The sequence below is a fragment of the Jaculus jaculus genome, chromosome 8, assembly GCF_020740685.1.
Source record: "Jaculus jaculus isolate mJacJac1 chromosome 8, mJacJac1.mat.Y.cur, whole genome shotgun sequence".
NCBI classification, from domain to species: Eukaryota; Metazoa; Chordata; class Mammalia; order Rodentia; family Dipodidae; genus Jaculus; species Jaculus jaculus.
The window spans coordinates 124,004,058-124,027,989 of record NC_059109.1 but is presented as its reverse complement, the minus strand read 5'-3'; the positions used below and the strand labels follow the sequence as shown (position 1 = coordinate 124,027,989).

The 23,932-nt window shown below is 51.8% G+C and overlaps 1 protein-coding gene across 6 annotated transcripts in view; it reads right to left on the bottom strand.

Annotated features, from left to right (window-relative positions):
* Tox2 (TOX high mobility group box family member 2) overlaps window positions 1-23,932 on the bottom strand; it is a 145,874-nt gene that overhangs the window by 101,379 nt on the left and 20,563 nt on the right. For 2 of the 6 annotated variants that reach the window (XM_045156896.1, XM_004669292.2), the window contains exon 1: window positions 12,856-12,981. The exons of 3 other annotated variants lie outside the window; for them this stretch is intronic. In XM_045156896.1, coding sequence (XP_045012831.1) covers window positions 12,856-12,981 — 126 coding nt within the window. Of the gene's footprint in view, window positions 1-12,855; window positions 12,982-13,136; window positions 13,154-23,932 lie in introns of those variants that run through there. One more of the 6 variants, XM_045156897.1, reaches the window with a different exon arrangement.

Below are 23,932 nucleotides of genomic sequence, written 5' to 3'. Positions count from 1 at the left end.
AGCTGCGAAGTGGCACAGCTAAGATTCAAACGCACAAAGCCCAGCCCCGAGCCCGCGCCCCAGGGACCAGGCTCAGTCACGCCCGCGCCCCCGGCCCGGTTCCTCCGCAGGCAGAGGAGAGCTGTCCACCTCCCTGAAGGCCTGCTGCGGTAAGCAGTCTACGGCCCCGGGCTGCCCGCCGCTGCCAGTGTTTGTGCCTGACAGTGATGTATCTTCCCTGCGGTTGGGAACAAGTCCCCAAACCGATTCTTGCCAAAGACAATTAACTAAACGCCACTTGAGCGTGCCTGGGTGGAACGCTGTGGCATGGGTGCGGGGCGGGGGAGACAGAAAGTTGACTGAGGCAACGAGCCACAGATGATTTGGAAGATAATTCTGCCCCAAACTACAGAACAAGCCTTCAATCATGCCGCAAAGGGCTGGTATTGTTGGAAGGGAAATATGTCAACGACAGTGGTGGATTGTGTGGTGGTTTAAAAAAAAAGAAAGAAAGAAAAGGGGGGGTGGGGAATCTTTTGAAACTGTAATTTGACCCAGAAAGGTTTTTCTAGGTCACCTGAGCCTGGTAACTTCTGTATGTAACCCCAAACCCAAACACAAAGTGCCACTCACTTCCTTCTTGTTAGTACCAGGTCACAGAGGGAAGGGGCCTCGTCAGCTCTGTGTGTTTGCTATCTATAAGCATCGTGTTAAAATCCGCCTCTGTGCCGAGAATGGACAGCGTGCTGGCCCCAGCCCTGGGAGTGTGCAGATCTGGGTTCCAGTCCACACTGGGCGCTTGGCTGCTGGCTGGCCATGGATAAGAAGCTGGCCTCTGTCGTTCTCAGATTCCCTCCCCCCCCCCCATAAAGTAGGAACAGAAGCCAGGCGAGGTGGCATACACATGCAATCGCATCGCTCAGGAGGCTGAGGCAGGAGGATCCTAAGTTCAAGGCCAGCCAGGGTTACACAGAGCAAATCCTGTCACAAACAAAGCAACAAAAATGAAAAAATGAGGATGGGGCTGGCAGGGTTGCTCAGGCTGCCTGGCAGTGTGTGGTACCCAGCTATAGAAGCTGGTTCCCTCCTTTCACCCAGGCACCTTCCCGGGCTCTGCTCTTGACCAGAGAACCTTATGTCTCAGATCTCAGCTCTCTCCTAGAACCCAGGAAGGTTGGGGTGGTGGGGAGACGCTCTGTGCTAATAGACCTTTTCTCCCTCAGAAAAGAAGAGCAAACTGCCCTCTAGGGCACAAAATATACCCATGAGTTATTCTAATTTTTTTTTTCCCACTTGAACCATAACAGCTTAAGGCAAAATCACAAGGTGTTGAGTCTGGTCACGCTTCATATTTCTCTGTATTTCACTGGAAGAACTGAGCCCAGGGCTAGTAGATGGACCACAGTCACTGTTAGCAACATATCAGGAGTCACAACGGTCTCACTGTTGGGTCTCCTGAGCCTGTGTCTTCTAGACAAGCCAGATTTAGCCTGGCTATTATCAAAGTCCACAGGCTTTTCTCAATCTATGACCTGAGTACCTCTGTTGTCCCCAGCCACGTGTCAGGCTCTAAGGGGGTGGGGGGAACATCTGGAACACAGAACAGATCCCCAGTAAAGTTCATGGTGTATAGGACATGAAGACAGTCAGGGGAAGGACAAGTCCCTGTAGTGGGAACAGGCCACATGAGCACAGGTGATACCCACTTGTCAGGTAGCGAGATCAAGGTGAGGCAAGGCCAGGCTTCTGAGGGATTACAATGCCGCTGTGGTGTTGAGGGAGAAAGACTGCGTCCATGTCACGCAGGTGGGTTCCAGTGTAAAACACAGAAACGACACACACCAAAGAGGCAAAGGTGAGTGTTCCAGCAATATTCAAATAATCATGGCAAGGGGGCCTGTACTGACAAGAGGGTACGATATGCCACAAAGCATCTGTTAAAGCAGTGCACTGGTGACAGAACATGAGAACTTTCGATCAAGAAAACCAAAGAGAACAAGTATGGAGCGCAGAAACAGTGTATACTTACGAAGGCATCTGCCCTGTGCCAGGCGCCACTGGACAAGCTTTGATACAGGCCATTTTACTAAGCCCCTGAGATGCCTGGGGGGACAGACAGTAACGTCACGTTCTACAGAGGAGAAAACAAGCTCGATTTCATCAACAGGCTCAGGGGTGACCCAGCCAGACAGAGGCAAAGCCAGAATCATTGTGACTGTACCCCAAATCAGGCTCATGACAGCTACTCTATTCTCTCTTTACTTTTGGAAACAAAGGGACAAAGGCCATTGATTTAATAAAGTGAATGAAGACAACAGGGTTTTCCTATTCAGCAACCTCGAACTAGCCTCGGCAAGTCACCTACCCCAAGCATTCCAGAAGGGTTGAAGAGTTAAGCGTACAAAATTATGTGACAGAAACGATCAGAACCTAGGGGGCAGAACGTTTACCTGATCCGTAGAGGCAGGGGGAACTTCAGCAGCCCTTGAGGAGAGATTGACAGACCCAAATATATGTGCATTAATATCTTCTGTGGGAGGAAACGTAATAAAACTAAAATGAAAAGGACATCAGACTAAGAAAATATCAGCACCAACTCCGAGACAGTTAATATATGCCATGAAGAAACAGCTCCATCAAATTCAACAGATAGCAAGATGCCGAGAGACAAAAAGACATGATTCAAATGGAAAAGTCACACGAGAGGCAATATTCCAAGAAACAAATGTATGGAAGAAATGCACACTTGATTCAGTGGCAAGCAGAGAGATGCACATGACAGAAACCTGCAATTGTATAACTAGAACATTTTGCATCACCGTGGACAGAGAAAATAGCTTTTAGTTTACTGGCAAGCAGTATAGCAGCCACCAGTGACAGAGAATCATCCAGAAGCAGGGGAGACAAGGATCCAAGGCCCCTGCCTGCATCTGAGGTGTCACCCCCTCACCTGACTGCTCACTGTTCTCCATGAAACCCCATCGTACTGATAGAAGCCATATGCTCTAAGTGCCAAGGATGGTACCCTATGGGGTATAGAATGGTCTTTTTCCTAAAGCTTGGGGGCTAGTGACATGACAGAAGCATGCATCAGAATTTGGGTGAAGGGCATACTGGGGTCTAGACAGGGGCCATGCCAAAATTCTGCACAGAGGACTTTTGGCTCTAACAGAGTAAGTGAGAGAGGAGAAGGCAAGAGATGGCCCAAGAATCTCTAGGCCTGGAAGCCAGAAAGAAAGGACCACTTGCTGAGGGGAACAAGGTTGATTCCAGTGGGGAATGGGCTGGAGAGGGGAATCCAGGGCTTGCCTAGGCAGCCTGGCAGAAGTGGTTGGGCAGCATGGTGGAGGGACCAGGAGACTGGATCTAAACCCACTTTGGGCAGAAAACAAACATTAGATAAAGCACTAATAAGTAAAACAGTATGGCACTGACTCCAAAAAAGAGAAAGAAAGAGAGAGAAAGAGAATGAGAGAGAGAGAGAGAGAGAGAGAGAGAGAGAGAGATGGTGAGGGTAGGAAGCAACTGGAGCCAGAATGAAACCACCACAGCCCCAGTAATTTGCAAACTCGAGCCCTGAGAGGCTCAGAGATGAATGAACATCATCAAGGGCAAAGACCCACCAAGGAGTCAGAGAGGGTCGGTGACTCACGTTGGCGGCAAACCCTGATTTCCTTTCCTCGGTCACACACTTCCTTCTGATTTCTTTTTATGATGATTCATAAGGAAAAAAAAAAGATTCCTCTTTTAAATTCATAACATAAATGTTTAAGTGCCTGGGCTCTGCCCCCGTCACCCCCGCCCCAGGCGTCTGTCCTGAGCTAGCAGAACTCAACTGAACCCCAGGAGACAGACAGAGACGATGCAGAGAAAACACGAGATTTCAGGCCTCACCGGGGCTCAGCGGGCCGCGTGGGCCCTCCCACCGCTAAGAGGGACTTCATTAGCAGCTCACGGGTCCTCAGCGCCCCAGCCAGAGCCCATACCGGTTCAGACTACAGAATTTTAGTTTGGATTTCAGAAAAGCAATGAAGCTCAGGCAACACCCGCGATCACGAGCATTCATAGCTCTGCAGCAGAAGGATGGATGAACAGACCCCGGAGTGGGTTAGGATTGCACTGCAGCGCATAGCAGTCCGGTCATGTTTGGGGGCCACACGAGCTGGCAGTATATTTACAAAAGTTTCTGGTTGCATAGCTTTCTGTATTTCAGATAAGGGAGTTCTGAACTGAATTAAGTATCATCACATGCAGAGGGTGCCGCCAGAGTTAGCTGGCTTCTGCTGTAGGTCTCAGAGAACCCAGCCATCCGCAGAGACCCAGACCTCTGTGCCCTCCATGCCTGTGATCCATCCTTAATTTTTTGATTTTTTTTGTTTGTTTTTTAAAATTATTTTATTTATTTATTTAATTGCAAGGAGAGAGCGAGAGATACCGAGACAGAGAAAGAGAATGGGCACATCAGGGCCTCCAGCCACTGCAAACGAACTCCAGATGCATGTGTGCCACTTTGTGCATCTGGCTTTGTGTGGGGAATCAAGTAGGCTTTGCAAGCAAGTGCCTTTAACCACTGAGTCGTCTCTCTAGCCCCTTCATTCCTTGGAGAATGCCCACTTTTTACCCATTCCCGTCCTGGAGCTGGAGAATACCAAGGTTCCAGGCAGGCATGGTTCCCAACCCCTCAGGGCTCAGAGTCCATAGAGAAGGCAGGTCTCCAGCAAGAAAACACAGTCGTGATCCATGCTGTGGAGCAGAGAGGAGAGAGTGAAACACTTGCCTAAAACAACCTAACAAAGGGGTTCGATTCCCCACCGCCCACATAAGCCAGATGCACAAGGTGGTGCACGTGTCTGGAGTTCGTTTGCAGCAGTTGGAGACCCTGGTACACCATTTCTTGCCCCTCCTCTCTCTCTCTCTCCCCCTCCTCTCTCAAATAAATAAATAAAAATAAAAAGTTTAGCAAGCTGAGTATGGTGGCACATGCCTTTAATCCCAGCACTTGGGAGGCAGAGGTAGGAGGATCGCTGTGAGTTCGAGGCCACCCTGAGACTACATAGTGAATTCCAGGTCAGCCTGGGCTAGAGGGATGTCCTACCTCAAAAAAAAAAAGTCTCTCCAGAGATGGCACTTAAACTGTTGTGTGTGGAGGTTGGGGGAGGAGTCACTGACGAACAGGAGGGAGTCAGGGCAGGACCTTGTTAGGCCCATAGAAGAGGCAGCAGCTGCAATGTTCCCGAGGTCCACAAGTAGAAAGCTCCCTGTGGGAAGGAATGATGAGGTTGGAGTTTGGTGAGCAGAGGGATGGGGGAAGAAGGATGGAAGGGCCATATAGTGACAACTATATCTCATCCCAGTGGGATGCACTGTGGGGGATGGGGCTCTGCAGGGGAAGGGTTTGTTCCGGTTTATGCTTTAAAAGATGAGTCAGGGTATGGAGAGAGGGCTCACCCCTTCAGGCCCTTACCTGCAAAGCCTAATGACTTGGGCTCGATTCCCCGGGACCCATGTAAAGCCAGCTGAATAAAGTGGCACATGCATCTGTAGTTCATTTGCAGTGGCTGGTGGCCCTGGTGCGACCATTCTCTTATCACTTCTCTCTCTCCTTGCAAATAACTAAATACATTTTTTTAAAAAGATGATTCACTCATTTGGAGAGGAGACTCCCCAAGATTCCATTCTGAGTCTCCACTTTCTCTACTATAAGATGGGCTCATGAGACACTGCATGAAAAGCAAGGCCAAGGGCTATCTATCTGGCACAGAGTGGATTGTCAGGAAGGCGGGAGAACGAAGGCGGGGATTTCCTACCTAATCATAAGCTGAGAGAGCCCAGGGATGAGACCTGCAGAAGCCCCTCCCCTGCTCACAACCCTTCAGAGGCACCCAGTGGCCCCTATTTCTCCAGTCCACCCCTCGCCCTCTCCTCTGAGCCTCTGCTGTCCTGTCCACTGGATGATGCCAGGCACTTTGGCCAGAGGAGCTGTCAATCTCCCCTTCTCCCAGAGGAGAACATGCACCAGAGGGTAGCTTTATCCAGAGCCATGAGAGCCCCAGCTCTCATATGAGCTGTTGGAGAGTTGTGCATGTGTGTGTGTGTGTGTGTGTGTGTGTGTGTGTGCGCGCGCGCGCGCGCGCACATGGGAGACAGGAGCATGGTGGGACTGGGTATGGGAGTGCCCTGACTGTGCCCGAATGTGACAGCGAGTGCAAAGGGCACCGTAAGCACAAAAGCATCCCCTCCCCCATTCTGTCTGGGCAGACAGAAACTTCATTGCCTTGGGTTTCAAAGCACTTCTGATTTAAGGAGGTGCCAGCTTCCCACGGCTATGGACAAATGCCGCAAACTTGGAGACTTAAAACCACACAAATCGCCTGGAGACAGGGCTCAAGGGTAGAGTGCTTGCCGAGCCTGTGCGAGGCCCTGGGTTGGATCCCCAGTACCATCAAAACAACCACCCACAAATTATTCAATTATTCTCCCAGTTCCAGAGGCCAGAAAATCCAAAATCCATCTCACAGGGCTGAGGATGAAACGGCAGGGCTGGGGACTCCAGAGGAAGATGTGCTGTGTGCTTCCTGAGCTTCTGCTGGCCGCACGTGTCCCTTGGCTTGTGGCCCTTTGCAACTTCAAAGCACACCAGTTCAGTCTGCTCTCCTCAGCCCTCTGTAAGTGCTCTGTGATGGCTCCCGGCCGTCCAAGTCACCAAGGGCAACCACCCCTCCCCATCCTGCAATCCACACCATCTCATCTGTAAAGCCCCCTTTGCCACCCAAGATGACAGTCACACAAGTTTCAGATCAGGGCATAGAATCATTTAGGGGAACCATTCAGCCAACCACAAGTGAGTTCTAGAGAGCTGTGGATTAGCTATGCCTCAGTTCCCCTGGAGACATCCCAGAAGGATGTACTCACATGGCAGACTTTAGCCAGGGTCTCCCTCTCCTCTTCTCCCTGGCATTGGCACGGGGACCCTGGCTCTGGGCTCCTTTTGCGATGGGGATAATTTTGACCAGTAGGCTATTAGCAGAAACACATGGTCTCTTCTGAGAAGAGCTCAGAAAAGCAAAACTACCACCTTCAGGCTGGCTCGGTAGGACTTCAGATAGAGAAGATGTGACCAGCCTTTAGCCCAAGTGACTCGAAAACAGAACCCAAGCCCTACTTCTCTGCTGACTGCCACAGAACATCTGGAAAGCACAAAAGAAACCACTCTAGTGTTAATCCGTCCAAGTATGGGCGACGTTTATTACTGAAGCATAACCCAGCCTGACCTGACTACTATACCCAATGAGCAGGCTTCACAAAGAGCCACTTGCTAACCACTGATTACAAGCCAGGCACTTGACAGAGCTGGTATGGAATCCTAAACATCACTCAAGCAAGGTCACTACAATCTGTTCCATTGTACAGGTGTAGAAACTGAAACGGAGAGGTAGAGGTGATCGCTGCACAGCAAGGAAGTGAAAAGTAGCATTCAAACCCAAGCGAGTGTGACTCCAAAGCCAAACTCATGTGCCAGGCAAGGTGGCACACATGTGTAATTATAGAACGTAGGAGGCTGAGGCAAGAGGATGGAGAGTTTGAGCACAGCCAGAAAGAGCCTGTCTCAAAACCAAAGTCAAATTTGGGGCTGAGGAGATGGCTCAGTAGTTATAGTCACAAATTACTTGCATAGCCTGCCAACCTGGGTACAATTCCACGGCACCCACATAAAGCCAGATGCACAAAGTGAAGCAAGTATCAGGCATTCATTTCTTTTATATAGAGGTAAGAGAACCAGGTGTGTACACACACACACACACACACACACACACACAAACACACACACGAAAATGACAAAATGAAGCCCATTACTTTGCATATTAACCTATAAAACTAATTTTTATTTATCTGAGAGACACAGAGAGAGAAAGTAAGGAAGGAAGGAAGGAAGGAAGGAAGGAAGGAAGGAAGGAAAGGAAGGGAGGAAGAAGGAAGGAAGGAAGGAAGGAAGGAAGGAAGGAAGGAAGGAAGGAAGAGGTGGGTGAAAGAGGACGGGTGTGGTGCCAGGGCCTCTAGCCCCTGGAAATGAATTCCAGATGTATGCACCACCTTGTGCATCTGGCTTACATGGGTACTGGGGAATCAAACCTGGATCCTTAGACTTCTCAGGCAAGTGCCTTAACCACTAAGCCATCTCTCCAGTGCAAAACTAATTTTTAAAACTTTTCCCAATAACAATGTGAATCTGTCCCTTGGTTCTCCAGCCCCCAAAGATACCCCAACCCCATTTTTCAATTCTACAGATTCTCCTTCATGCCCATGTGTCCCCATGACACACTGGAAGGTGGTGACTGGGCACCTTCTGCGCGCTGGGCCTGTCCTGGACACCTGTCTGCAAGCTCCCTGTGTTGTCCTGGAGAAAAGGGGCAACAGTCAGTAGGCAAGGATGCCACACGCCCAAGGGCTGTAAATGCTATGGGGAGAGAACAGTGACCAGGCAAGGGGCACTGGGAGCGTCGGTATAAAATCTAAACAGGTCAAGCTGGGGCTGGAGGAAGAAGTCACAGGCAAGCGAACAGTGGGAGAAGGGGGAGGAGGGAGCCAAGTAGGCATCATGGGGCATCAACAGCCAGCGTCAAGGCCCTCACGTGGGAATGTGTTCCGGTGTCACTCTGAGCAAGGGCACGGCGAGGAGGGTAAAGCAGGCTAGGGGGAGGGGAGGAGAGGCTGGGGGAAAAGGGGGCGGCAATGGGGTCCAACACACCCACAGATGGCACTGTGATTAGCCTCCCCAGAGAGGAAGCCAGCGCTTTTTCCACAGTCTTATCTGATGCTGTGGTCGGAGACGCGGTGAGGGCAGGCGTGAGGGCTGCTTTGCCAGCACTTCTGAAGAACCTCAGCGGGGCCTCCAGGCAGCTGACATCCATCCTCAGGGCCTGGGGCCTCTCCCGTGGCTTCCGCATCGCAGGGTGCCCCAGGGGTGCTATTTTCGTTCCCATTTGGGGGGTCCTGTGGCATGTTTGTCTACTCAGGGCACTGAGGGCCTATGTGCCTACAGCCCCTCTTGGTGTTTTCTCTGAGCAAATTAGAGGTGTCATTTAAATGTTCCAAAGTGTCCTGGAGGCACACTGAGTGTCCAGCAACTGGAAGAAACGTATGATAAGTGTCATCTGGTTAATTTTTATGCCCCTGGAAGCTCAGCGAGGTTAGGTGGCAAGTCCAAAGTCACACAGCCAAATCAAGCCATAGACTGAGGGTCCTAATTCAGTCTGTCTAGGCCTAAGGAGCCTGGGGGTCCTAATGCAGTCTGTCTAGGCCTAAGGAGCCCTGGAATCTGCAGGGAGTTCATTACACTTCCTACCTACACGAGTGTTTCCCAAGCAGACACTCTTCCGTGGCTTGCCAGCACTGTGAGAATGGAGAGGCATTACTAGGCCTGGGAGCTGGCTCGTGGGTAAAGTGCTTGCTACACAAACATGAAGACCTGAGTTCAGTCCCCAGCACCCACGCAAAATGCATGCGCCTTTAATCCAGCACCGAGGACAGAGAGACGGGAGGCTCTCTCAGGATTTCAGTGAGCTCCAGGTCCAACAAGAGACCTTGTCTCAAAGAGTAAGGTGGACAGTGACTGAAGAAAACACCTGATGTCAATCTCTAGCCTCCAAATACATAGGCACACACATGCTATGCACCTCCCCTAAACGTGCTCACACTCATGTACACCACACGCACACATGCAAATAATAACAAAGGTGCATGAACCATGGATGAGGCCCTCCAGAGTGTCACAGAGTGACTGCAGAGGACCAAGGTTCCAGCAGAGGAGGCTCCTGCAAAGCCTGGATGTCCCAGTCAAGCCTGTAAAGATGAGCAGGAGTTGGAGGGGGAAAGGAAACCCACTGGGGATGAAGGGGTCTGAGAGGGAAAGAAGCAAGGGGAGGACTGTTTGGCCAGGGGGAGGGGCTTCAGGGACGAGTCACACATGATTTTGAAGTGGGATGAGCCCAGGTAGACACTCAGGACTTTGGAGAAGACTGTGTGGTGAGGAGGGACAGCCAACAAGAGCTGCTAAGAGGTCTAGGAGAGAGATACACACACCAGGCCATTCAGAGACTCCATGGGTGGCTAGAAGAACGTACTCTAATGGAGAGCAGAGGCAGGAGGCTCCTGAAGTCACAGGGGAGAGGTGATTATATGCTGAGGGGACAAGCAGGTGGGTTAGTTACAGAGGAAGCAAGCGGAGAGAGCCCATAGTGACTCCAGATCTGTGGCTTAAGCCATGGGGACAGCCATAGATCAATGGCACAATGGGGAGGGGGAGATGGGATGTGGTATGAATGATGAACAGGCCACTCCGAGTCTGTCTCCTCTACGATGAGCCAGGGGGAACAGACGCTCGCACCCTCCATTCACCGGAGAAGTCTCCCAGCTAGAAATCCACAGCGATAGCTCCATGCCTCTGGCTCTGGTTCCAGAGCTCCCCAGACACCCTCTAGCAGAAAGCCCAGTACCCTGTTTCCCCCCCTCCCACACACACACAGACACTGGAAAATGGCTCCACGCCCAGGAAGAGCAGGAATTCACCCAGTCTGTGGCTTTTCAGACCTTTTCAGTCCCAGTGGGGCCCTCCTGCCTCCTGGGATGGCACTGAGCCTGGTTGGTTCATGTAGAAGTCAGCAGAGGGCATTGTTGGGGAACAAGCCAGTGTCAAATAGGAAGCTGACCTCCAGCATGAGACCCAGCCTGGCCCCTCATGTCCCTAACTGCGAACACAGGAGGACAGGGGGAACTGTGCGACTTAAATAAATTTCGTCTCTGAGCAGCTCCCGCAGCGATGACACAATAGTTGAAGAACCTTGTAACCAGGGTTACCACTCCCAGGACCTTCTTCCCATAAACCTTTAGTGGGCGCCTGCTGCATGCCAACCTGTGCACAGCAGATGCCTGAGTGGTGGGTTCAAAGCTCCTTGGCGTCTCTTCTCGGGAAGGGACAGTGTTTTTATTTGCTGAGCCCAGCGCTGCTTTAACATATCTTGTCCATGTCCTCCTCTTAACAACCCGCCATTCTGTAGGCTCAGAGAGGTAAAGTGACTTGCCTGAGGTCACACAGCAAGCAGGGAACAGAGACATGGATCACAGCCAGGGGTTAAAGCCTGAGTTCGGAGACGAGTGAACGGCAATTCCCCATCTGCAGTCTCCCTTCCCTCCTGGACCTTCCTTGTACCTAGCCAGGCTCCCTGCGCACAGGTGGTAAATATCAGCAGCTGGTGAACTGGGCGCTCTCCCAAGACCCCACTAACACAAGACTGCCTACCAATTTTCAGGACATCATACAGAAAGAGTTCAACTAAAGGTCAGTTCTATTTCCAGATGGTCAGTAAGTCTCGTGGCATGCTCTGCTCCCCCATCAGGAGCCCATGGGAGCGATCAGAGATGCAGAGAAATTATCATCAATGAGGCACCATCACATCCATCAGAATTCTTCACACACAATCCTCAACGCAGCACCTCTCACTCTCAGCAAAAGGGATGGCTCCCTAGCACCCTCCCCACACACACTTGCACCCAAACATACCCCCCACGAATCCCAGGCCCCTCTTCAGCTAAGCCACATTCTGGGTCATTCACTCACTCCACATGGATGGAGGAACTTCCATAGACTAGGCTTCATGTGAAAAGTGTGTGCCTGCACACATAGGTACATACTCATATGCACATATCATCATAGCACAGAGGAATTAGTGACAGTGCCCATTTTGCGGGTGAGAAAACAGAGGCCTGGAAGGCTCAGGGAGTCTGCCTTATGTCCAGACTGTACTTTAGGCATAGCTGTGATGTGAAAGTAGTCCTTAGCCCAAGCCCTGGTACCTGGCAGACACTGATAGCAATTTCTGTCCTGGCCAGTTGGCTCTGAGGTCTTCCCTGGAGAACCCCAGGCCTCCTGCCTCATTTACTTTCTGACCCCAAGGGGAGTGGGAAAGGGACCCCAAATGTTTTAAGAACAGGGACACACGTTTGAGCAGGAGATTCTAGCTGGGATGCCCAAAGCCAAGACCTCCAACAGTGGCTGAAATAAATCAGAGCGCCAGAAGAGAGGTCAGGCCTCCTGGTCTCCGGGGGATAGCACTGTCAGTAGCAATGAGTCCCTCCCCGCAACTCAGCCAGCCCCGAGCACAGACTGTCCTCTCGGGGACAGCTGGGCAGGCTCTCTTCCACCTGTTAGGTTGCGTGTTTGTCCTTCCTCTGTGACTGCATCCTCTCTCACTTGTTGCCAGCCTCTCTTCTGCAAAAAGGATGGCGTGTGGGGATCCCCGCTGGTCATTCTCCATATCCTTATGTGACAAAGGGGAAGCCAGCCTTCACAAAATTGGGGGAGGAATTTTGACGGATTCCCCCATCTCCGAATTTGAGTGGAAGAGGCATCAGTTCCAGGGACATATTCCTACTTGCATCTCACCCCGGATACCTTCCAAAGAGACCCTGGCCACTCCCCAGCCCCAGTGTCTTCTGGGCTGCTACATGTCCCTGTCACTGTCTCTGTCATTGTTTCTGTTCTGGGTCAGCTGGACCCCACCACCACCACACCTGACCAGGTCCACTGCAGGATGGGCAGAATGAATGGATGGATGGATGGGTGGGTGGATAGACGGACAGATGCTTCCTGAGCACCCTGGGCACCGAGACCAGTGATCGACCTGCTCTTCAGAGCCCATTCCAGCCACCTCCAGAATCTCTTTGCAGAAAGGAGCTGTTAAAGGCAGGCAGGCCCAGGACCCCTCAAAGCATCTTCAATGCAGAACCTAACAGGCACTGGTCCAGGTCCCTGCCTGGCCCCGCCCAGCACTGCCTGTCTTTGGCCCGCTCGCTCGGGAGACAGCGGGCACCACGGCTTACCTTCTGCGGAGACGCACCTGCAATGCACCAGCGTCTTGCTAGTAGAAGGAGCCCGAGTCTCATTCCATAGAAACCCAGGCAGGGAGAGAACGCACCCGCGACAGCCCCTGCGCTATGCTGCTGCATAATCAGCAAAGAAAGAGAAAAAATGCCAGAAATAGCAAGCTTTATAAGCCCTCCTGACAACTCTTGGTCCTCTATTGGCTGGAGGCCCAGCACCCCCCCCCCCCCGCCCTCTATCCCATTCCGACAAGGTGAAATGGAAAAACCTGTTATTTAACCTCTTTTATCAAAATCCATCTCCTATCCCAATTTGAGTCCGTGTGTTTGGAGCACCTGGCCGTGGTCTCCACACCACCGGGTCTCGGGGAGCCAAAGGGGAGGCAGCGTCTGTACAGAGCCCAGCTCTGCGTCACGCATGGCTTCAGTCCCCCTCCACCCCCCCCCCCACTGCACTGTGAAGGCCTTCCGAAGGCAATTTGGCAGCGCCTGTCAACGTGCAGAACTTCAGACCTTCCACTCAGCAATTAGACTCCCGAGCATCCATGTTACAGAGATACCTGTGCCCCCGCCACACACACACACACGCACACGCACACAGAGGGATGCCCAAAGGATGCCACTGTCACACTGAGAATTAGAAACAAGCCGAATATCTACAGCCACTGTCTGGCTAAAGATGCCCGGGCACAAACATGCTCAAGGATAGGATGGGTGAGGGAGGTAGGCAGATGGTTGGGAAAGTCAAGGACATGGTTTCATTTTGATAAAAATATGATGTGTGTGTGTGTGTGTGTGTGTGTGTGTGTGTGTGTGTGTCTATGTGTGTGTTTAAGTTTGCATTGTAAAAAAAAAAAATACCAGGCTATTAACCATGTCACCCCTGGGAGCAGGATGGGTATTTTCAAATGCCACTTCATTCTTCTTTCATCTCCCCCCATTTTGAACAAGCACGTACCATGTATGTAATTTCAATGAAAAACACAGAGCTTGGAAGACAGTTCATCAGGTAAGAGTTCTTACCATGCAAGCAGGAGGGCCTGAGGGAGCCGCAGTTAGATCCCCAGCACCCACCGAAAAAGCTGGGCATGGCAAGGCACCTCGGTACCCCCAGTCCTGCGGGGGACAGAGATAGGACAATCACCTGGGTGTGTGGTCACCAGTGTGACCAAAGCAGACGAGCAGCTCTGAGTCCAGTGAGAGACCGCCTCCAGGAAACAGAGAGCAATGGGGGAGGACACCCAGCACCCTACTCCGGCCTCTGCAAGCAAGCACATGGCACATACAGCACCACAACACCCACTAACCCTACACCCGTGCGTGTATGCACACACACACACACACACACACACACACACACACACACGAATGTCTCTGAGTGTCTTTGCTTTTTAAAAATATTTTATTTGGGGCTGGAGAGATGGCTTAGCAGTTAAGGCGTTTGCCTGCAAAGCCAAAGGATCCCGGTTCGATTCTCCAGGACTCACATAAGCCAGATGCACAAGGGGGTGCATGTATCTGGAGTTCGTTTGCAGTGGCTGGAGGCCCTGGCGTGCCCATTCTCTCTCTCTGTCTCTCTCTCAAATAAATAAATAAATTAAATATTTTAAAATATTTTATTTTACTTATTTGAGGGAAAGACGCAGACAAAGAAAGAGAGAAGAAAGAGAGAGAATGGGCATGTCAGGGCCTCCAGCCACTAAAAACTATGTACCACCTTGTACATCTAGCTTGCATGAGTACTGGGGAATTGAACCTGGGTCCTTTGGTTTTGCTGGCAAGTGCCTTCCTTAACTGCTAAGCCATTTCTCCAGCCCTCGTTGGGTTTCTTACTCCTTCTTTGAAGCCAGCAGCCCAAGGGCTAAGGTCATCCAGTAGAAGGCTAAATGGAGCTTAGGACAGCTCTGTTCCCAAACTCTGTGGACTTTGTAGCAGTCCCATCAGATTTCACATAAAACAGCTATACTAGGGTTCCTGGAAGAGTATGGCTCTGCAAGAACAGAATTGGGGGATTGGAAAGATGGCTTAGCGGGTAAGGTGTTTGCTTGCAAAGCCAAAGGACCCAGGTTCAATTCCCAGGACGCATGTTAGTCAGATGTACAAGGGAGTGCATGTGTCTGGAGTTCATTTGTAGTGGCTGAAAGCCCTGGCATGCCCATTCTCTTTCTTTCTCCCCCTTTCTCTGTCAAATAAATAAATAAATAAAAATAAAGATGAGAACTGCGTCCAAATCTTACTTCCTTTTTTAAAAAAATCTTTTTATTTCTTTGCAATGAGAGAGAGAGGGAAAAGTGGACTCATCAGGGCCTCTTACCACTGCAAATGAACTCCAGACACATGTGCCACTTTGTGTATCTGGCTTTATGTGGGCACTTGGGAACTGAACATCTCTTCAGTCCCCAAATCCTAGTTATGCCTGTTGGACAGCTGATTTCCTTGGGCCTCAGTTTCTCCATCCATAGAATGGGTCAGAGCAGTATTTATTAATGTCATGCATGCACTGTGCTGGAGGCTGTTAACCAACTGTTCATTTTAGACATATCAGAAGCCACAGGAGCTGGGACAACATCAGCACTAAGGGTACATCCAGGGTGAGCCAGGAGAGCTCAGGAGAATCATCCCATTCATTAACACTGGCTCAACTAAGTGAGGCAAGGGCCAGGGCCCAGCAAAGGCCATGTGGTAAAGGGGCCTGCTGTCCAGCCTGAGCAGGTAGGAGCTCAAGTAGTGAAAAGGACTGAGTTGAACTGCTGTGTCTCTGGGCCTTTCTCCTACTGCTCCCTCTGCCTGTCGGGCTCTTCCCACGACCACCGCCTTCCCATCCTTCCTGCTCCGCGCCAGCCTCATCCTCTTCCCCGCAGAGGCGTGGCTGATCCCTTCAGCACGTGTGTCCTCCACGGCTGCTGGCGAAGCTCTGTTCCCGCATGTGCTGTTTACCCGCACACAAGGCTCTGAGATCACTGACGCTCGGAACCATCTGTCTTGTTCCTCGTTCAAGGCCTCATACGCAGTAGGGACTCAAACACAGAGCGTACACTCAGCCACAGATCCAAGGCCCAATCCAGGCACGTGGAGCTCATCTGAGAAGTGTGAGTTTTGTACTGTCACAGAAGAATGGCTGAAAGTTTCAGACACATTAATACGTTTTATATCTTCTAAAAAAAATTTATTCATGTGTGTGCGCGCACACACCAAGGTCTATTACCACTACAAACTGAGTGCCAGATTCTTCTGTTGCTTTTACTTAGTCGCTTGAGAGAGAGAAAGTGAAAGAGGCAGAGAGAGAGAGAGAATGGACACGCCAGGGTCTCTAGCCACTGCAAACAAGCTACAGACACACGCGCCACCATGTGCAGATATCTGACTTATGTGAGTCCAGGGAAATTGCACCTGGGTCCTTAGACTTCACAGGCAAGTGCCTTAACAGCTAAGTCATTTATCCAGCCCCTGTGTCACTTTTTGTGTCTGGCTTTATGTGGGTGCTGGGAACTGAATGTAGGCCGGTGCATTTTACAAGCAAACAACTTTAATTGCTGGGCCATCTCCTTTTTTTTTTTTTTGGCATGTATGTGCATGCGTGCATGTGTGTGTGTATGCACATTCACATGTGCATGGGCATACACGTATGTAACAGGTGCCCATACACACGTGCGTACATGTATGGAGGCCAGAGGTTGTCATCGCTGTCACTTAATTCACTGAGACAAGGTCTCTCACCTGAGCCCAGAGCTCATTGATTCAATTGGTCTAGCTAGTCAGTTGCCCTGGGGGGGGGGGCGGTCCCATGTCTCTAACTCCTAAGCAGTAGGCTTAGCAGACTGTCACACCCACCCAGCATGTATGTGGATGCTTGGAGCCACCTCTTCAGCCCCACGTTGAAAATATTAACAGCACACAAAGGTGTAAACGTACCACAAGGAATCGTCCATGAATATTTATACAAGCGTAGGATGGCAAAGAATGTCCCAGGCTAAAGTTCATGGGGACATTGATACAGAGCAAGTTAAAAAAAAAAAAAAATAAATAAATAAAAAAAAGAGGCTTAGCTTGCCATACAGTGGAAAGCTATGCAGCCAGGGAGAAGGAGTCATTGGTGAATGTGGAAAGATGTCCACATTCCTTGTTAAATATTAAACTTGCTCATCTGAACCAGAGACTCTGCTAAACTCAATGTGTAACCGTCACAGAAAAGCACAAAGGTAAAAATCTTCCCATTATTACTTATTCGTGTCATCTACCAACAAGCACAGTTGGCCTCTGTGACCCCTGCTCTGTGGGGAATCAGGGCTCCAGAGGCTAAAGCAAGGGATGAACAGGACACAGCCCCCTCCCCGCACCCTCAAAAGCGTGTCCCCACTCACACACGCAGACGAGAAGTTCTGGCACAAGGGAGACAGCCGCTCGCCGCTAAGGCCCTCGGGATGGTCACGGGGGTCAAAGGGCTTCTTGGAAAAGTTGTCATTCAAGATGGGATTCGAGCAAGGGGCAGAGATGGGGTGTACAGACACCTTCTGAGTTAGGATGGGGTTGTATCTTGGTAAATTGAAAAATATCCTACATAAAACACCAAATACAGACCACCACAGCTTAGCCCAGACCGCTCGGAACACGCTTGGAACTCTTTGGTAGTTACAGGTGGACGAGTGCATCCAGAACAAAGCCTACCTAACACTGCAGAGGTTCGACTCCCGGGCAACTGACTAAAGACAGTCCTGAAAGGGAAGGTCAGCACGGCCATGCAGCCTCTCCGAATACAGTTTCCACTCTCGCACCACCTTGCTTTGGCTCGGTGGTTTGTTTGTTTTTGTGTGTGTGTGTGTGTGAGACAGTCTTATTCTGTAGCTCAGAAGGCCCCAGATCTTCCTACGTCTTCAGGTCTCCAGCAAGGACAGAAGTCTCTGGACAAGGTTCTGTCACCTGTGCTGGGAGGCGGATGCTGGGGACGGAACCACACAGGTGACAAAGAGCTCCTTAACTCTGACCTTGACTGGCCGCAAACAGAGACAGGCTGGGCTGCTGCATGTTGGCTACCGAGGTTCAGTCAACCAAATCCTCTGCTGGGGGAGTCCATTCCGCACCCAGCATTCTTCAGGTGACACAGAACTCTGCAAGCCGAGGCTGGTTGAAGGTGCAGGGAAGGGGAAAGGGGGTGTCTACCACTCTGCTGGGCTGTTTCTGGGGTAGAGCCTGGGAGAGGCCCTGCACCTGTGGGGACCACAGCATTTTTATTTTTTATTTTTTTTTTTGTTTAAATTTTCAGATTGTGAGGCAGTCAGATAGTTACAGTTCAAAACAAAGAGAGATGACTCAGCTTCCTGGGTGGAGCTGCAGCCTGCCGGAGAGATGCTTCCGTTCTTAAACTTCTCTCAAGAACCCCAGGACAGCTCACACAGGCTGCCCCGGAGTTTGGTATTTAACTGCTCGCAGTGTGAAGGGCAGGGACATTGACCAGGCTCTGGGTCCAGTCCACCTGTGTTCAAAATCCTGGCCCTGTCTTGTCTGGTCCAGACATCTCTCCAAGCCTCTGGTCACTAATCTAAAGGTGGCAGGGAATGCTAGACCCTTCCCAGAGTTACACTGTTTGGCACCTGTGGGTCTGGGGCCTGCTACCAGGCTGGTGGAGATCACTGCTAAGAACAGCCTCAGGGCTGGGGAGATGGCACAGTGGTTAAGGGCATTTGCTTGCAAAGCCCACATGCTGAGGTTCAGTTCCCCGGCACCCATGTAAAGCAAGAACAGGGCCCTAAGTGGAGCCCAGGGCACCTATGACAAGGGGAGGTGGAGCCAGGAGAATCGGAAGCTTGTCCAGCAGCTAGACAACTGTTGGCAGCAGCAAGAGACCCTGCCCCAAAGAAAGCGGAGGTTTCAGCTGACCTCTACATGCACAGCCATGCCAAAACCAAACAAATAAAAAAAAAAAAGTAGGAGGCTGGAGAGATGGCTTAGCAGTTAAGGTGCTTGGCTGCGAAGCCTAAGGACCCAGGTTTTGTTCCCCAGTATCCACGTGAGCCAGATGCACAAGGTGTGCCCATTCTCTCTCTCTCTCTCTCAAATAAACAAATACATGAACAGCCACCCTACCAGGTTCTACCTCACACCTGCACAAGCCTCTGTCTTACAGATGAGGAAACTGAGGCACAAAGCAATGAGCTGACTTGTGTGTGTGTCTTCCCATCACACACCCCAGGCCAAACTCCAAAACCTCCCTCTCTCCGACTGCCGTGTGCCAGCGGCTAAGCTCACACCAGGCCTTTGCTGTGATCATCTGCACCTGGGGGACCTGTACGCTGAGGCTTTGGGACGACAACCCAGCAAAGACTTCAGGACAGCAGTTCCATGAAGCATCGAGGAGCCTGCAGCTCCAACCCACTGCTCTTCCTTCCAGGCAGGGATCCACAGAGTGGGGTCTTCCCTGGCTCACATCCCAAAGCGCCCCTCAGGATAGCTCCTGAAAGGTCTAGGGAAAATAACCCACCGACGCTGAGGAAGTCCGGGGAGAGGGAGCTCACTGGAGAAACAGAACCCGCACTTGACGATGACCCTGAGGCCACATGGCCATGGCATCAACACTGGAACTGAGAGAGAGAACCCCAGCACAGGTGAGCCCACGGCAAACCCACGGCTGCCCAAGCCCATTCCTGCCCCCTTCCCTTGCCTCACAAAGCATCCACTGACAGAGCAGCCTTAATAGTAACTGACTAATTTTAAACCCTGTGATTACCAGGGTTGATTTCTACGGAACCTTCCTTTCACGGCACCGAGATTGCCAAGTTCAATTTTAGCTCTGTCGTGCCCAACCGTCGGTGCTAACTAAGGCGGCTGCTCTGTCGCCAGGTAAGCGGATAATGAAGTCAGCTTCAGCACTTAATTTCACAATATTGTGATGTCCCCGTCAGCACCTGTAAGCGCTGAGAAGCTGCGAGCTCCCATTAAACAGCTTGCTTCCAGGGAGAGTTACTGAGCCATTTTGCACTTTGCACAGGCCCAGACCGGAGCCCCACGCCTGCAGGGATGTCGTGGCCGCTGAACCCCACGAGCTTCTTCCCACAAAGTCCCTGCCACCAACTGCGCCACACACCAGAGATAGCCTCGTCCTCTGCGATGGCACCTCTGCCACCCTGCAAACTAGCCAGGCCCTTCTGGTGGCTGGTGTGTGACCCTATATGCCCCATTCCAAAGCCTCTCTCCATTTTCCAGGCAATCAGTTCTCCTGCAAAAGAAAAACAAAAGGGCCTCTGCCTACTGTTCCCATTGCAAAGCATGATGAGACTGGTTGTCCTCAAGGTGAAAGCCCCACACCGAACTTCCTCTGGAGGAAGGACACCTCAGCACCAGCGCTGGCCGAATCTTAGCATCAAATCATGGCGCAGACCCCACACGACACACCCTCCGGGCACGAGGTAAGCACCTGCTTCTGCATCTCTCCTGTCCCCTTAAGCCCACGCATGGCCTTCAGAGACAAGACCTGCTGCTTCTTTTACCACGCGTGTGCCAACAGGCCCAGAGAGGCTAAGTAAGCTCCAGAAACCGCACAGCAGCTCATCACAGGATCAGGATCCAAATTTCAACCCAGCCAGACACAGACTCCGTATATCTCATGGGACAGGCAGCCTCACTCAACAAGCCCTCTCAGAGCCTGGGGGCACATACCTTTAATCCCAGCACTCAGGAAGCTGAGGTAGGCAGATTGCTGTGAGCCTGAGGCCAGCCTGGGACTAGAGAGTGTGTTTCAGGTCAGCCTGGGTCACAATGAGACCCCACCTCGGTGGGGGCGGGGGGCTTTTATCCTCCAGTCCTGCTACCTGAGGTCCTAATGGAATGCACTGGGCTACCTCCCAGCCTCGTTCCATGCAAATGCTCCATTGGCCTTGGCATCTGTCCTGTTGTTAACCTACACACATGTGCCAGCCCCTAGTCAGGATCCAGCAGCAGAATTGTACTGAGAGCCCTGCTGGGTATGGTTAGGCCAACTTGATGTCAACTTCATTCTTGCCCAGAAATTGACAGGAGCTAAACACGAATTCCATCCTTTCTCTCGCCCAACTTCACTCGTCCCGATGTGACGAAATTCCTGTGCGACTATTAGGCAGGTACAATCACTATGGCTTATTTTTACCCCAGGAGGAAACGGAGGCACTGAGAGGTCTAGCAATACTAGAGATGCGCAGCAAACAGCCATCATAGACGGGGTTGGAAGTAAGACCCTGAGTGAGTGTTCACTGACACTGGGCTACGTGGCCAACTCAGTTGATGACTCTCTCGTTTGTCAGAGGAGGACACTGAGGTTTCAGAGCTGAGGGGTCTGCCCAAGCCAGGGCTTCCAGGGTCAGTGTGCATGAGCGCAGACGCACGGAGAGCAGCCCGCGCCCGCCTCTGCGCCTGCCAGGGGTGCACAAGGAAGCCACGAGGCAGAATCACGGGGCTGGAGAACCTCCAGGTCTTTGAGGTCACCTGCGCTATCTACCCCGCTCCCATTGGACCTTTGATATTGCCTATGGCTTCCCAGGCCAGTCACCTTGCCCAGGAGACTAAAAAAATGCTTTCTTCCCCATCCGGTGGAAGCTAACTGCAGCTATAGTAGAGAAGAGGTACATTCTGGTATCTGCAGCCACGGGTTCAAATCCTGCTCAGTCACTTTCTGGCTGTAAAACTGGGGCAGGAACTTAGCGCTTTGTCAAGCTACCCCTGTTGGTTTCCTGAAGCCCAAGAGGGCCCAAGGCCTTCGTCCTAAAGTAGACTCGCCTCACTTCAGGCCTCCCCCAGCAGTAATGTTTGAGGTAGGAAGGAGGTGAGTCCCAACTTATCTCATTTAAAGCATGCTGTCTGAGACAAATATAAAAGGTAAAATAAAATTATAAAACTCAAAGTTGAATAGAAACTCAGGAATGATTTTTTTTTCAGAACTTAGTCTGGTTTCAGACAGGAAGGGAAGGCCCAGGGTGTGCCCAGGAGTCACTTCTCAGCCAGTAGAGTCACAGAGGGGCCTCTGTCTGTGTGTGGCAATCTCCGAGCCATCCTTCAGACAGGTTTGGCTCACGTGATACATCTGACTTGCTGTGGGTCTGTTGATTCTGGGACAGATGGCTTCCCTGCCACCTGGGAGGAGTGTTTGCTCCACTCTCTGAAGTCACTGGCATCCCCCAGAGTCATTCAGTCGGGCCTCAGGCTCCTCCTCACCTGACCCAAGGAAACCCGGAGCCAAGCCACACTTCCAGATGTGAAATCCCAAGGCTCCAGCCGAGTGGCAGCTTGCCCGCATTTCCATGGTGACATCTGCCAGAGGCAGAGATTCCCATTCGGGTGCCCAGTTCCGGTTCCCAGGAACCCTGGGCCTTTGCCAAAGCCACAGCCCCTGATACACTCTGAAACCTCTTTGAAGGATCGGCAAGCACCAATGACGGCTCATGGGAGCTCAGAGGCGGGCTCCCCAGGGGACTCGATGCTTGGGTGCCCCTCACAGCCTGACACAAAGATAGGGCCTGGCTCAGGTCTAGGGGTCTGGGGTAGGCTGTCACTCTGGGTGCCTTCCCCGGAGCCCATCATTCTCCCTAGTTCAGAGACCACCAGTCAGCAGAATCAACCCAAGCGGCCAGTGCAATCCAGACCCAGCCCTAGCACCTGACCCCATCGCTGTCCCCTGACCCTTGCCCAACTGGCCCCTGTGCCAGTGACATCTCTCTAGTAGCGCCAGAGCACTTACAGAATGCGCTCAGGGACAAAGACCACGATCCTGTGGCCCGTCCAGCATCGGGCCGAAATGGACAAGAGCCTCCGTGGCGCTGGGAAATCGGCTGGGCACGGAGAGGCGGGGCCTTGGATTTGAGCCTTCTGCTCTGGCTTGAGCTTGGACGAAGTGGGTCACCCTGTGCCTCTGAAGCTGGGGGACAGTACGAGCAGTACTAGGCTTATGCCCAGCCTGTGATGGATGCTACATAAAAGTGCTTGTGAGGCTAGAGTGATGGCTTAGTGGTTAGGGTGCTTGCCTGCAAAGGGGAAGGACCAGCGTTCAACTCCTCAGATCCCCTGTAAGCCAGACAAGCAAGGTGGCACATGCACAAGGTAACACACCTGTCTGGAGTTCGACTGCAGTGGCTGGAGGCCCCGGGGCTCCAATTCTCTCTCATCAAAAATGTGTGTGTGTGTGTGTGTGTGTGTGTGTGTGTGTGTGTGTGTATTCCCATGGGACTGGGGAGGTGATTCAGTGGTTAAAGGTGCTTGCTTGCCCAAGTTCAATTTCCTAGCAGCCACATAAAGCCAGATGCAAAGTGGCACACCTGTAAGGTCGAGCCTGGAGAACCTGGAAGTTCATGGGCCAGCTAACACGGCATACACCCACCATCACCAGCACCAGCAGCAGCAGCAGCAAAACAAGAGAGATCTTATTTCAAAAACTAGAAGGTGGAAGAAGACGTATACCCCAAACGGGTCCCCCACACGTGTGTTGTGGTGTGTATGCCCATGCACATCTCCCTCACACACATACATAAAAAGTGCTTGCCCCTCCCCCTCCACCACAGGTCCTGTTTGTCCCTTCATGGACCCCCTGTCAGGAAGCCCTCCCCCCCAAACATTGTAGGTTGCAGGAATGACCTATTTGTTCCCTCCTTGTCCCTTCTCCCCCTCAGGCTCTGAAACAGAACTTCACAGATCCCTAACCCTTGGACTCCAAGACAGCCTAAAGACAAGGATCAAGGACCCCAAAACCTTGGAGGCTGCAGCACTAGCAGTGCCCAGAGAGGAGATGTTTCCCAGAGGCCACACAGCAGAGCCCACGTAAGAGTGCAAGAGCCCGGCCCTCCCGTCTACAGTCTGTCCATCCTTCCAGGCCGTTCTCAGGCGAAACTGGCAGGCTGAGAATGGGTGCCGACAGGGCTCTCCCACCTCAGCTGCGGATCCATTCCCCGGGGGCTACAATGCTGATGTTCCCAGCTACGTCTCTGAGAACCGCCACCACTGACAGAAAAAGACACGGGGTAGGAGGAGGAGGGCCAGGGCATTACCCATGCCCACCTGCCAGGAGCCTATGGCAATGACTGACCACAATGGGGGCATAAAAAGCCCCCACCCCAGCCTCACA